Genomic DNA, 14290 nt, shown 5'->3' on the forward strand with positions numbered 1-14290 from the left:
ACAGACATGCACCCAGTAAGACTGTACACTAGACATGGTAATACTAACAGCATCTTTAGCAATTTAAATGGTGGGCACTCTTAAAATTCCTAACAATGCTACTCAGAGATTATATATCAACACCTCCAGCACCATCAAACAGATGTAATACACAAGTGAATTCATTAGGCTGCTTAAATACAAATCTAGTTACCGTGCCTCCCCAAAACACACACATCAAAACCCATACTGTCTCTTCCATTTATTTACTACATAATCCAAAAGGCACATTTTCTCCTTCTACTCGCATTCCAGTTTTACAAAACTGACACCCAGAAGATTCAGCTTATGATAATTCTCATCCAAATTTATTCTACATGCTATAAAGGAAGAAATGTCTCTAAAAAAGACCATTTTATTGTGGGGCAGGGGAGAAGGAAGGAAATTTGCTTTACACAGTCGTGCAAAGTCCTGTATTTCCTGATTTTTGACAGCTAGATGCTCATCTAAATGTTGTTTAGAACGCATTCCTCAGAACACATTACAGCAGGCTACATTTCTTCCCTATCTGTGGCAAAGTCCAGACAATCCAAGTCCAAGACAGATTTCTTAGCCTCTCAGGGTCGAACTTCAACACTCCTGCTCACGTGGAAAGGAGATACATATGATTTTGTCATATGTCTCAATATCCAGAAGTTGTGCAGTAAAAACAATCATACACCATACATTTTGTATCTAACAAGAGTAGTTATTTCCTTTTTACTCAGAAATGTGAAATGTCAAAGTTCTCAGAAAGATGAGAGTTAACAAACAATACTAGAAAAGAAGCAAAAGGTATAAAGAAAGTATGTGAATCCTGCTCAAAACTTTATCACTTAATATGTGTGCATAAGTAAACCTGTGGCCTGAATGGCCTAAATTCTAGTTATGACATCCATGAATAAACAACATAAACAGTGCTAAACAGGTGCAGGAAATATCTAGTGGCTTTGGTTGGTTGGTCTTTGTTGTTTTGGTTTTAATTTAAAAAAAAAAAATTAAATAGGAACATCTGCCTCCTTGACCAAGCTGAAGAACTGAGGACAATTAATGAAGAAACTGGGTTAACCATACATTAAACTTATCTGCCTGACAAAGTTTTTCCCAGTAACACTACAAGGCTTCAGATAAATTCGGTACAGTTGGCATTTTAAGCAAGTTTCACAAGTTGTTTTCTCCCCCATGGTGAAAGTACACATGCACAGAAACGTACACATCTGTGCACATTGGCTATCACAGGTAGAAAACTTTCGTTTCAGAAGGTAGTCCTCAATAGGAAAGGAGATCTCAATACCTAAGACAATGCACAGAACAGTGACTTAAAAGAAGGGATTTTAAAAAACGCTATAACGCACACTGTACAGTAAGATGTAACATGTTACTCTTCACCTGTACTCACTAGTGAAACTGTTTATACAAAGGCTGTTAAAACTGTAGTGTTCTATCGCTCTTTAAGACAGTTTTCATGGCTTGCTTTATGCAGTTAAGATTCAATGCTGCACTTCAAATAGTGCTATAAAAACGCGTAGCGAGCAGAAGTGAACAATCACTGTTAAGTATATCAACTCAGTGAATCATAACAAACACACACTTTACTACAACAGAAAAAGACAATACAGGCCTCCCTTCATAGATATTGCATTCTACTGCAGTAATTCACCACTAAAATTCATCACTAAAAAGTGAACCCAATGCCAGCTTTGGGGATGGTTTCAAATTGATGTTGCTAATTCAGCACCTGAAATTATTCAGAGAAAGAAAAAGTACCTGCTTGAAAGCAGACTAAACAAAATGATGTAAATCAGAAAATAGGAAATAAGTCCAAAGTTGAACAAAAATGTCTGCATAGGCACTGTGCCTATTTACTTCAAACTTAGTTTAAGTTTCCATTTGTATAGTAATTCATGGAAGAAATTTCCTACCATCAGAACTCTTAGCATTTAAACAGTTTAATAAAAAAAATGGGACTGACAGATTTGAAATATCTTGTCAAAGTCAGGAGATAAAGTCTGCTATTGAATTTCAGAGAAGATATGCACGGCTAACAAAAAAAAGCCAACAGCAAACATCTTTGTTAAAGCAAGATTGAGTGAGGAATGTGACAGACAACTAAGCTTTTTCAAACTAGCATGGAAAAGTGTTACCACGATACTGCAGTTCTGTTCTCAGAAAGAAGGCTGGCTGGGGAAATTGCTCTGGCCAATGCTTTTTAATCTTCACCAACGTATAGTAAGTCTTTCTCAGTTACTTTATCTGTATCTTCTCAGCATTTCTCATTGCTGTCAGTTCTACAACTCACAGTTGCTTTTATGTAACGAGTCAGGAAAAAACCAAGCATCTAAAACCTTCCATTTTTATTTTTTATTCCTTTATGATTTTTATTTTAGACTAGCAGGATAAATATTACAGACTCACATTATGAAGATGTATTTTTGTCATTTTTCTTGACCTTTAAAGATGATAATTGAACAATTGAAATGAATAATATCCTTGAACTCATCAGCAGTCATAATCACAAGTGATCTTAATGCCCTTTCCAACTCAAACCACTCCATGATTATATGATCATCTAAAGAGTATCACCTATCTGTAATACCGTCATATCTGACTTCAGTCTATTTCTGTTACCATCAGACTCATCCCAGCTTACTGGCTCATTTGCAAGATTCAGAATACAGAGACAATTGCTGACTGTCATGTTTACAGCCACAAGCTACTGAATTGCATGCTCTATTACATGGTGCAGAAACTGATCTTCAGCCTATAAACGTCACAGAAACCACTCAGCACCATAAGCAGCTGTGCAGAAATGGAAAAACAGGATATGCTTCCAGTAGCAAACATACCAAAGTAGTGTAATTGCTCAGAGCATGGAACTGAAGCCCGCCAGATTCTTCTGTAAGAACAGACCCAATGCTTTGACAGAAGTACATTTCCATCATAGCTTCATCACTGAGTTACTTCTGTGATATATACAAGTACACTGTATATATATTGTGAAATGCATTGTTCTAAATAGAGAGACTCTATAGAATACTAAGAACTCTTTTTCGCAGCCCAAATACTACTTTTATAGCAGTCTAAAAATAGAATGAAATGGAGGAACTGTATGTTAAAAAATGGTACTAAAGGAAATTACACTTTAGGAGTCAAGATACTGAAATTTCTACCAATGTAAGAAGAAAGTGGCTTTATATCCCATTTTTGCCAAATAGACAAGAATACATCTGCACGTTACACTTAACATGGAGACAGAATCAAAGGAGAATCAAAGATCCATAATGATTTGTAGTAATGATTATCAATTTCAAACACTACAGATAAAATTTATGATTTCTGTTAAGTATCCCCAAATCTCTTTGATGCATGTTGTTACTGCTAGACATCAATGTAAAACTGCAAATAGAAATACAAAAGGATGTTATGGAACACTACAAAGCAGAAATTGAACTCATTTTCTAGTGGTTCAAACACTACTTCCTATGACAAAAACCATTTGTGATGACATCTTCAATGCACCAAACATTGAGGAGCACAGTTAAGTTTCATGACATTTACTAAACTCACCTAACTATGAATTCCAAAAGCAGATGAATCAAAGAACAATTTCTTCCTACCACAATGCTGTTTTTAGATCATCCTACAAAATCTAACAGTTAATCTTAGCTGGAAGGTTGAGCTCTTTGGATAGCAGCACATTCACAACCTATTTGATATCTATTCACCAAGAACAATTAAATTGTAGCTGACAAGTGAGATAGCTATTTCACAAAAGCAGTCCCTTGGAAAAACAACAGTAAGATAATTAAGACAGCCTTTCATTTGTCCAAAAGAAACAAAAGATTCACAGCCAGCAATGTTTTTAGTGGCTAATGAGAGAACAGTATTAAATATAGTGTTACCTTCATAAGCGTGATAGTTGTAGTAGGCAAAGTGATTCCTTCTCCCTGGGGTTAGAAACACATGCAGAGGACCCAGGTGAAGGCAGCAGCAGCAGACAGATACCATGCAGAACATGCGGAAGAGGGCAGGAAAAGAAAAGACAGGAAAGGGTGAAAACTGTAGCCAGACAACGCTTACCCAATTTCTAAGGATGAAGTGCATTTAACTCATTCAACTTTAGAAACTGCATAGTATATAAAGACATCAGTTCTACAAAGCTACTGAATAAAACAACTCCTATTATTGTTTAGGAAAGCAACAAAAAGCTGTTAGAAGAAAAATGTGAACAATAGGTCAGTCCCACAGGCAATGTACAAAGGCTCAGTGCATAGCCTTGCCACCTGTGTCATTTTAGATTGTTTTTCCTTTCTCAGCCAACAGATGTTTCACTCCACTGCCAAGGCAGCATTTTAATACTAAAGCAACTAGGCTCCACGAAGAGTAGCAGCTTAAAGAACAATAACAATAGAAAGTACTTATATATATATAGATTAACCTATGAATATATAACTTCGGCCTGAAGAACACAAGAAAAAAATATATTAAACACTGCACACTATTAATTTCACCTGTCTATAAAACAAACAAAAAACCCAACTCTATTTGACTATAATCAAAGCTGCATTCAAAGTGTTAGAGCAACTCTTTCTACAAAAAGGATTTCAACCTTGCTACCTGAAGGGTAAGCAACCAGACTTCAATTTGTAAACCAATTGTTTGGAAATCTGAATATGTCCTAGTTAGAGTCATTAATAAAAGGAGTGGCAGATAACTAAACCATAGAAATGTTAAAAGTCCACATCCCAATCTTGAAACAAGAAAACAACAGAAAGGTGAATGAGAACTTGTATGTGATTTAAAATCTAATGTGCTACAAACAAACAAGCTCCATTAGATATTCCTGTATATTAAAATTGTCAGTGATGACAAAGACCAAAAGTTGCAGTGTAGCCTAAACTAAAGCACAGTCTTGCTAGCAATCTGAAGTTTACACACAGCCTGAAAAACGCTTAGTGAACGAGTTTGATTTACAAATTCATGTTCTTGTCCTTCTAAAAATTTATTTTTAACGTATGATACTGTCAAACACAACTTTTAAGATATGCTTAAGTATATTTCTGAACACAAGATAAAATAGAATAAGAAATGCTTTTCTATTATTTTTATTTTGCTCCTTCCTCCAATCAGACATATTTTACAACAGTAAACACTGTTTTAACACAGACAGATTCTGTGTTTTGAAAATGGTATATATGTATTGATAGTTTAAAAATATGCATATCTATGCTTAGTTCAAGAAGAGGTACTTAGTTTTCACAAAGAACCAGATGATATAGAACAACAATTAAGGAATCCTACTCATTTTAAAATCTAAGGATGTTGGATGTTGTATTAAACTGTTCTACAAATTACCAGGTTTTAAACTTCCAAATCCAAAGGAAGGTGAAAATTAAACACACTTAAAACATCATATGCATTTGAAACCAGGCTAATAAAATCTTAGTCAAACGTTTCTCCCTTCTTGTATTTTTAATTCCAATAAAATGACAATGTTCATTCCAGTATGATAGCAACATGGAACAACCGCTTCTAGATATTTCAAATTCAGAATGTGACAGGAGAAGACTACTGAAGTGCTGTTCACTTAACACTGTGAACATTAGACTTCTGTTTTCAATGGAAGTCTTATTTGTAGAAAAAAAAAAAATGATATGACTACATAATACAGTAATTTAGATTACCAGATGAACAGAATTCTTACCTGGGCTTAATTCTACCAGGTATGGTAGTTTCTCAGGAGGAAGGCAAGAGCCATAGCCAGACCCGTCAACTCTTTCCTTCCCCTTTAATGGCTTTCCATCAGCTATTTTCTTGGTTTTCTTTGGGACATAATCAGGAGGCCGCCTTTTCAACTGAAAGACTAGTATTCCTAAAACACAGCATTATGCATCCTTTGAGTCTCACTATCAGTGAATAAGCACACATCTACTATCTATTATTTTATGAGTGTTATATAGGATTACTTTCAGCTTACTACACTCCTGACACTTATGTAGTTACTTGTAAGTTAAGACTGAGAGATTAATACATCTGCATAGTGGATAATTTAAAAACTTTAGGATGAAATGTATAACCCTTCTAACCACCTAAGGATGTATTACTACAACCAGTAGTGAATTAAATGGTAAATAACTAAAGGCACCTAGCATTAAAAGTACCTGAAAACAAAACACTTCAAGAACAGATGTTCCAATTTCCTGCTTTACAGGCATCCATAAACATAGCTTACAACACTCAGTGCACAAAAATCTCTTAAAGCTTTTCTGACATACCTTTATCACTAGGCCATTCCCTGAATATCTGAAGTGGACACTCATCATCATCTAAAATAGTTTCTTTAGCACCTTTATCATCAGAGTGCTGAGCACCAGGAGGCAGAATGACCTAGAAAAGAGCAATTGCAAGTTTTCAGAGATGTTACTAGACACACAGAGTATTCAGGGGTACATCTTCTAATTCACTTTTTTCATATATATATATATATATAACAGCAGGTAAAACAAATGAATTAAGAAATGCTTTTTTGCTTCCCAAGCTTCTTCTAACTTGTGGTTAACCACACTTCTCAGAATACCAGACAGATTTAAGAACAAAAGAAAGCTAGTTACACTTAAACTAGTTAAGGTCAACCTCCAGCAAACAAAATTATTTCAATTTCTCAACAATCAAGAAAACACAAGTGAAACATCAGTGGAATTAATAAAATAGAACTGAAGTTTCCTTCCCCATCTTACACACTGGAAACAGCCTTTCATTTTGCAAAAAGCCATTGTGTTAAAGCAACATGTAAATATCTTCAGAAACAGCAGGACAAGCTGACAAAGATGTGAAACCACTTGCATCCCTGTCATACTTAACCTTCACCTGGTCTATATAAAGAAAAATCTGACAAACGCTTCATGCTGTCTAGCTTAGAGAAGGAACCAAAAATAAGTATACTTTGGGAACCAGCCTCAAAGTGCTCACACTTTTTAGAGCTGTACTCTTACAAGGCTGAGGAAGGAAAAAACCTTGATTCATTTGTTTTGACTCAAAAGGAGATATGACCTGCTATTTCATACACATTCGCATTACTGCTCCCCAAAGTGATAAAGCATAAAAACAGTGACAGCCAGGATTACAGCGTGTGACTAGCTTCTGAGTTAAAGATAAATCTCTCGTCTGAATTTAAATAATAAATAGGTAAATAACATTTTTTAAAGCCAAAAAACTTTTACTACCTCATTTGTGATCCTAACAACGTTACTTAAATCCACATGAAGCTCTATTTTAAATGAACTAATTTACATTATTCCCCACTCCGAACTATGACCTAGGTAACACCTTCCAAATTTAAGGCACATATTGGCTGCTGCAAATAACCATGCTGGAGCTCTCCAGAGGCTTCTAACTCTTGTCACCTCCTCTCCACACCCATTGCAGCCTTAACTAAGTTCCCACAGACACACCTCAAACTTCCTTTCATCTTCTTCCAAGCAGGAAATAAGTACATTTAAGATCACAAGTATTTAATTGAGTCATTGGTCTTTCCCCTAAAACCTTTTCTATGCAAAACTTGGCTAAACATAGGTCTAATTATATTATCTTTAATTAGATTTTCAAATAGCCAAGATAGCATGAATTCAGGAAAAGATTGTAATTTATAAACCAAAGCAAAACAGAAATACATCTAAACTCAAATCTTATCTTGCCAGACCACTCTTTTCTTCTTCATATCTCAGATTTTAAAACTAATTATACTTACAGGATAATGTGAATTAGCTACTCAGGTAAGACTGTGTTTCAACCTTTGTACAACAAAAAAAATTTAAAAAAGCACAAACCCCTCAAGATCAAGCATAGAACACAAAAACCACACACTAAAAGTCTGCTTACTCAAGGGCTGAACAACACAAGACTGGAGAGTAAACCAAAGAAAACCAAATGCACTGAAAGTAGAGGTAAGACAAAAAATAAAAGCAAGGGCTACAACGTGACTCTGATGTTAATTCTGCCTTGGAACTTGGATAAACATCTGCTCTGGCATTCCACTCAACTAACAGCAGTGATAGTAAAACAGAGAAGTTGCAAGGGAAATGGTCACAGAAACAGTAATCTCCTCGTCCTTCCAGTCAGTTACGATTACCTCCATCTCACAAGAAGCATGAGCTGATAAACTCAGACATAACTTGCTTAGAAAAAGGTGTGCGACCTAACCTACAGCAAAGACACAGAGCTTCACAACTTAGCTTAACGAGCTAAGAAGCTCCTCATTACAAAGCAATTTTAGAAAACATCTCATCCATGCTTTATTTGAATACTCCATCTCCACAGGGCTAATTTCCCCACATTTCAGAATAATGGAAAAACATAGAATAGGTTTATACTGTGGTGGAGTTTTGTTTGTTTGTTTTGCTTCATAGACAGACTTTTGCTTTCATACTGAAAAACAGAAGGTGCTGTTAAATATCCTTTAATGAATCAGGTACATACATTCCCTTGCTTTCTGCAATGCAGTAAGAACTCGAGATGGGTAAAAACTAGCTTACAATCACAAGTTTTAGCAATAAACAACCTACAAACGGAGAAAAAAACACCATACTAAATCAGGAAGAATATACTCTACTTCCTTACAATGGTATTCATAGGCACGCATATCATAAATTCACTCTGAACTACATTTATTGATTCAAAAAGCAATGAAACATGAAGAAAATACAAGCTAGGAATTCTAAATAAGCAAGTCCACAACAACTTAAAACTTATCCTTGCAAGGCACTTCCTATGATCAACCAATAGCAGAAAATGATACTTAAATGTTTAAGTCCCCTATGATAAGTAAAGGTCAAATTTAGCTACAGAAAAAGTTATCATATCTAGTCTTATCAGAAGTTTCAAATAAAACAAATGAATCAAACAGCACTAGAACAACTCTTCTATGAGCTCTTTTACCCATCTGTGTTTTAGGTAAATCAATAATTAAGTAAACAACCCCCACATATCTACTGTGCATTTTAATTCATTTCAATTTTTCCTTGCAAGTTAGGAATATAGATTCTATACATGTCTCTGAAAACAAACAAACAAACAAAAAAACCACAATGGAGCTTGTTAAAAAAACAAACAAACAAAACAACCTCATGAATTTGATGTCTGTTTCTGTAAAAAGAAAGAAACAAACAGAAAGTCCTATTTACCATTAACTGTGTGTTTTTGTTTGGTGTTACAGAAAGTTCACATCTTATCCTCAACTAATTAAGAATCACAGCATGCTAAGACAAAGGTCTAATCAAGATTCCACTCTAGGAGTTAACTGGTTTGCTGCATGCCTCGTGTCTTATGCCCTAAGTGAATATACACAGGTAGCATGGAAGACTGTCTAATTAATTTGACATCTTGAGACATGTGCGGTGAACCTCATATTATGCAGGGAAACACAAACCAAGTGTACTGAAACAAACAAGATGTACCAGAACAGACTTGGATTTACTTGTTTACATAGAAAAACTTCAGAATTGGGTACAGAGATCCAGCATGAAATAAAACAAAGTGGAATATGAAAGAAAGCAACTAACAGGAAATAACTATTTACAATAGAAGTTGTCAATGGCAAGCATTGAGAAAAAAAACCTTACGACTTTCACATTTCAACTGAAACTTCACATGTGAGTGCACTTGATCATGTGTAATTATGCAGCCTTACAAAGGCCTTGTCATGTAATTTAACATCTGTTTTAATAGCTAAATAAATGTGAACTGCTTCAGTCTTCTTTGAAGACCCGTCACCTGCCACCCAAGGAGAACAAAGAATTTACAAATCCCAACTAATAGGAAAATGAATCCAGTTCTACAGTACGCTGCTTTAAACTTATGAAGTCAAAAATAGTAATATGTACAAGAAAGATCTGTTTTCCACAGATGAAGTATTTGGAAAACAAAGTAGCAGAAAAAGCCCTGCCAGAGGTAAATAACACCTATTTAGCATTCTTCAGTGAAGCTATGCTAAGTTTCATGGCAGCGTGTTTATTGATGTATTTGAAGGTTTCCAAAAAAAGAAGCAATGTTGAAAGAATTATCAGGCTGAATCTAGGATGTTTTGGTCCAACCACAACCTAACCATGCTACCCTAACTCTAACAACTGACTGCTAAATCATGTCCCTGAGCGCCACATCCAAATGGATTTTAAACACATTCAGGGATGATGACTCAACCACCTCCCTGGGGAGCTTATCCTGGTTCTTAATAACACTTTCTGTAGAATCATTATTTTATAAAACTGTGAAGTATAAGTACACTTTGTGGTATCAAGTCACAGTATCAAATGCAAAAACATGTTACTTTGAGTACCAAGTAACAACTTAAAATGAGATTTCATCTGAAAAAAATTGAAGAAATCTTATCGCTGTTAAACCTCTCTCTTCTTTTTTCCTTCACGTCAGCAGTTGAACTACCAAAGTTTTTCCACTCTATTTTAAGCCACTGATAAGAACACGAAGTAGGGAAGAATTATGACATAGTAACTTTACTTACACGAGCAATACAATAATCCTTGGGATTTTCCTTCTCCAGGCCATATTTCTCCAGTGCTTCAATAACTGCAAAGTCTGCAGTATCTGTAGTTGACAACAGGATTGTCTTGTATGGTATATTTGGTTTTAAACTGTCCGCATAAATTCTCAGTGTCCCACCTTGGAAACAAAATTGAATTAAAATTGCTAACACAGAATAGAAAAATAAAAAGAAAAAAAAAAAGACAGTATTTTACTGTATTTGTAAGAGAATCTAAGAAAGAACCTCTTTAGAAATCATTTTGGCAACCCAGTAATACAGAGTAGGTTTACAGAAAATCCTCAAAAGGATCACAGGAAAAAGCTTCCAGTGATGCTGCACTCCCTAAGCAAGGTTTTCACCCTACACTTCACCATCCTTAGTGATGTCAAAATGAAACAGTGAAAACAACCATATGAAGAACTGCTCTTTCCCATCTAAACAGCCAGCTTGAACGGCTCTCTGAGACTCTATCCTCTCTTTGAAAAGCCCATTTCAGACTCCCCTTGTGAGTGACACTTTCTATGCCTCTACTCATTGTTCACTACACTTTTCTGGATAGAATATTAATAAAAAGGCTTAATTTGTCTTGCACCTAATGATGGTGTTTATACAACCACTGTGGTCTTCATATTCACATCAAGAACATTACATTTTTGATCACTGTGATCCACAAGATCTACCAGAGAACCCATTGGGCAGAGCTAGACAAATGTTCCTTGCCATTTTGTATTTGTGACACTGATTGCATTGCTGATCACTGAAATTGTTCTCAGTAAAATGAATCACATACATTTCAAGAAGGTTTCTCTGATTTTTCACTTTCCTAAGTTCAATTCTGTTCTTGATTAGCATTGTTGGTAAGATCAATAAGCATACTGTCTCTCAGCAACTTCCCCCTAACTCACACGAATTATAGAGTGCACTTCAATAGAAACTTATCTCTATGAAACTGCCATTTAATTACACCGTATTTAACTATTGCTTTCTCCAGTATCTTTTTGTACTTTATAGTGAATTTAAGTCAAATTCACAGGAGCTACTGGCCTAAAAAATACTCACTAATAAAGAGATTAACACCAACTTAACCAAAAGTAACACACCTGAGTCTGGTCTGCCATCAGAACTGCGAAATTCCTGCATTCTCTTCTCTAGTTTTTGCTGCCGCCGTCGTTTCATAACCACCTCAGGATTAGATATTGTGCGAGTGAAGCTGGTCTCAGGCATATCTTTGTAAACCTCAGCTGCAAGGCGAGAATTCTCTCTGCAAAATTAATTTAAATAAAAATTGCCATTAATGCCTAAAAATATATATGTTAGGATTGCTCTGAAGTAATGTCACCTATTTCATTATGTTGGCCCATAACATCAGAAGTGGATGGTTGTGGTACAGCAGTAGAGGTTGAACCTTCCCACCAACATTCTGTCACATTTTGTTGCCATGTGACAGATGGCAGCAGAGGGGCAGACTGACAAAATGGCATCTGACATGGAAGTGCATATGAAGCCAAGGTGGGTCACATTAAGGAAAAAAAACATTGCTTTGTAGCTGAGAAAGTGACCTATCAAACAGTGTTATTGTTTTCTTTGTATATATTGTAATAGCTGTAGAAACCAACAGGAAGCATTACTTTCAGAGTAACATACATCTCCCCATTACTTAATAAAATGCAAATAGAATCCATACATGTAGGAGACCATTTAATTTATTGTTAGATGGTTTCTATGCTAATAGCATTTCTGTTGGGATTAGGATTGTTCACAAACAAGAGATAATCAGCAACCAGTTTAAGTACTGATGATTGCTACCTTTCAAGGAAGAAAAGGGGTCTACTTCTTACAAAAAAAAAAAAGAGGCATCACAGGAACTTTGCATAACATCCCTAACTTACTTGTGAGTTACAAATATTGCAGGTCAAGTGGAAGCAGAATCAGTATGTGCTTGTAGCTCATGATTTTACTTCTGCTCGTGTACTTCAATATAATTCTACATTAAATTTTTAAAAAATAAGACCTAGCTAAATACCTGAACAGAACTGGAAAGCCCAATACCAACATGTGAAGAACGCTGCAAACATGTTCATGCACAAATGAAAAACAATCCTGATCTCAAAAACAAAATCAAACAAAAAAACAAAAAACAGGCTTGTAGCAAGGTGAGAAGTCAAATGCAGCCACCTACAAATACTATTTTCTATCGAAAGACAAAACAATTACAGAAGAGAACAGAACCAAACTAGAGTAAATGCACAAAAAAGGAAAAAAACAGTCCATGTAAAGAAATACATGTCAATTTTTGCACAAGAATTAAGGTTCTTGATATAAAAGTAAGCTTGACACCAAAAAAGTACATATAAGCCACAAAAATTGCAAACTTTTAATTTAGCTTATGATGCTCAAATAGCTATGTCAACTACTGCTGAAAGAATAAAATGGACTTATTTGATAGAGAGAATAAATCATTTAAAGTATGACGTGGGTTGTATGAACTCATCAAAGTTTAGAACACTTACATATCATCCCCATGAAGAAGTCGATCATCTTTATCCGACGCTTGTCGCAATGCCTCTTTTTCACGCCTCTTCTTTTCTTTTTTTTCTTTTTTTGAGAGAGTTCGTTTGAAATTCTGTATTACTCCTTCTTTTTCTTGCTTTTCAGGGCCATTACTCTGAGCCTTCTGAAATAAACCAGTTTAAAACAACTTCCATCATTTTTAGTCTAACGAAATGTTATTTTTGGTTTTAACTTTTTCAGGTAAGTCTGATTAAGACATAATGTCACTAATATGAAAAAGAAACTCAAGGCAAGTATGTTATAGAAGTTATTCCTGTATAAATCCCATACATAAAAGGACAGAATAATTTCATATTTCAAAGCAGGTATGAACTGATTAAATATCCTGTACACTGGAGGTATACTCAAACAACAGAAGAAACAGCATAATTTTACTTGAATACTATCTACTGTCTACTTGGCCTCAAAGATAACTGAAAAAAATTTCCACCTCCTAGTAAAATCTACTTCACCGATGTTACACAGTCTTTTTTCTAGACCACTATGTTGGGATATCAGATAACAAACTGCAAAAGGACAAACATTAGAGAGGACATTTCTCCTACAGTGCATTTTTCTGAGACACCCTTCCATTGTTGTCTTCTCCAATTCCTGCTGCTTGTATACCCAAGATACCTATAACCCTCTGGCCATTTGCTTCCGTGGAAAAAATAATGAAAGATGAGAGAAAGATGACACAGGGTGTTTTGCTTCTATCAGGAAGGAAAGTAGTAATCTTCAAACCTTTTTCTCTGTTAATTGAATGAAAACGAGTAGCACAACTGGTAAAAGTAGTACAAGTCATAATTAATTCTCTTTCCTTGTGTCTAATATGGGTGTATCCAGTAGTCAGAAGTATAGCATAAACACCAAAATAGCTTATGTATTTATACCCAAAGAATCTTTAAAACTAAGAAAAAACTCTAAATCCAAGAGTAAATGAAATTTAGTGCTCAGCCCAAAATGAGTTGGTCTGAGGACAGCTCACTCTAAGCAGCGCCTTTTCCATAACTATAAACTTAAGACTAAAATAAAACATATATAATATATACAATCAGTTGACCTCAGGAGCCAAAGCCTGATCTAAGTTCATGTTACTAATGAAATGCTCCATGACTAATACAAAAGAAATGAGAAAAAAAAAAACCAGATCAGCAATACTAAAATTTCATGTACTTCATTTTGCTG

At 35.2% G+C, this 14290-nt stretch overlaps 1 protein-coding gene across 16 annotated transcripts in view; it reads right to left on the reverse strand.

Annotated features, from left to right (window-relative positions):
• AFDN (afadin, adherens junction formation factor) overlaps positions 1–14290 on the reverse strand; it is a 109229-nt gene that overhangs the window by 60503 nt on the left and 34436 nt on the right. For 11 of the 16 annotated variants that reach the window (XM_065731027.1, XM_065731009.1, XM_065730999.1 and 8 more), the window contains exons 4-9: positions 13063–13226; positions 11653–11813; positions 10532–10689; positions 6294–6405; positions 5723–5890; positions 3921–3965 (exon numbers count right to left, since the gene is read on the reverse strand). In XM_065731027.1, coding sequence (XP_065587099.1) covers positions 3921–3965; positions 5723–5890; positions 6294–6405; positions 10532–10689; positions 11653–11813; positions 13063–13226 — 808 coding nt within the window. The remainder of the gene's footprint in view (positions 1–3920; positions 3966–5722; positions 5891–6293; positions 6406–10531; positions 10690–11652; positions 11814–13062; positions 13227–14290) is intronic. The other 5 variants (XM_065731070.1, XM_065731045.1, XM_065730981.1 and 2 more) reach the window with 1 other exon arrangement.

This window comes from Cyrtonyx montezumae, unplaced genomic scaffold (assembly GCF_038088225.1).
Source record: "Cyrtonyx montezumae isolate F1298 unplaced genomic scaffold, pur_monq_1.0 scaffold_0, whole genome shotgun sequence".
NCBI lineage: Eukaryota > Metazoa > Chordata > Aves > Galliformes > Odontophoridae > Cyrtonyx > Cyrtonyx montezumae.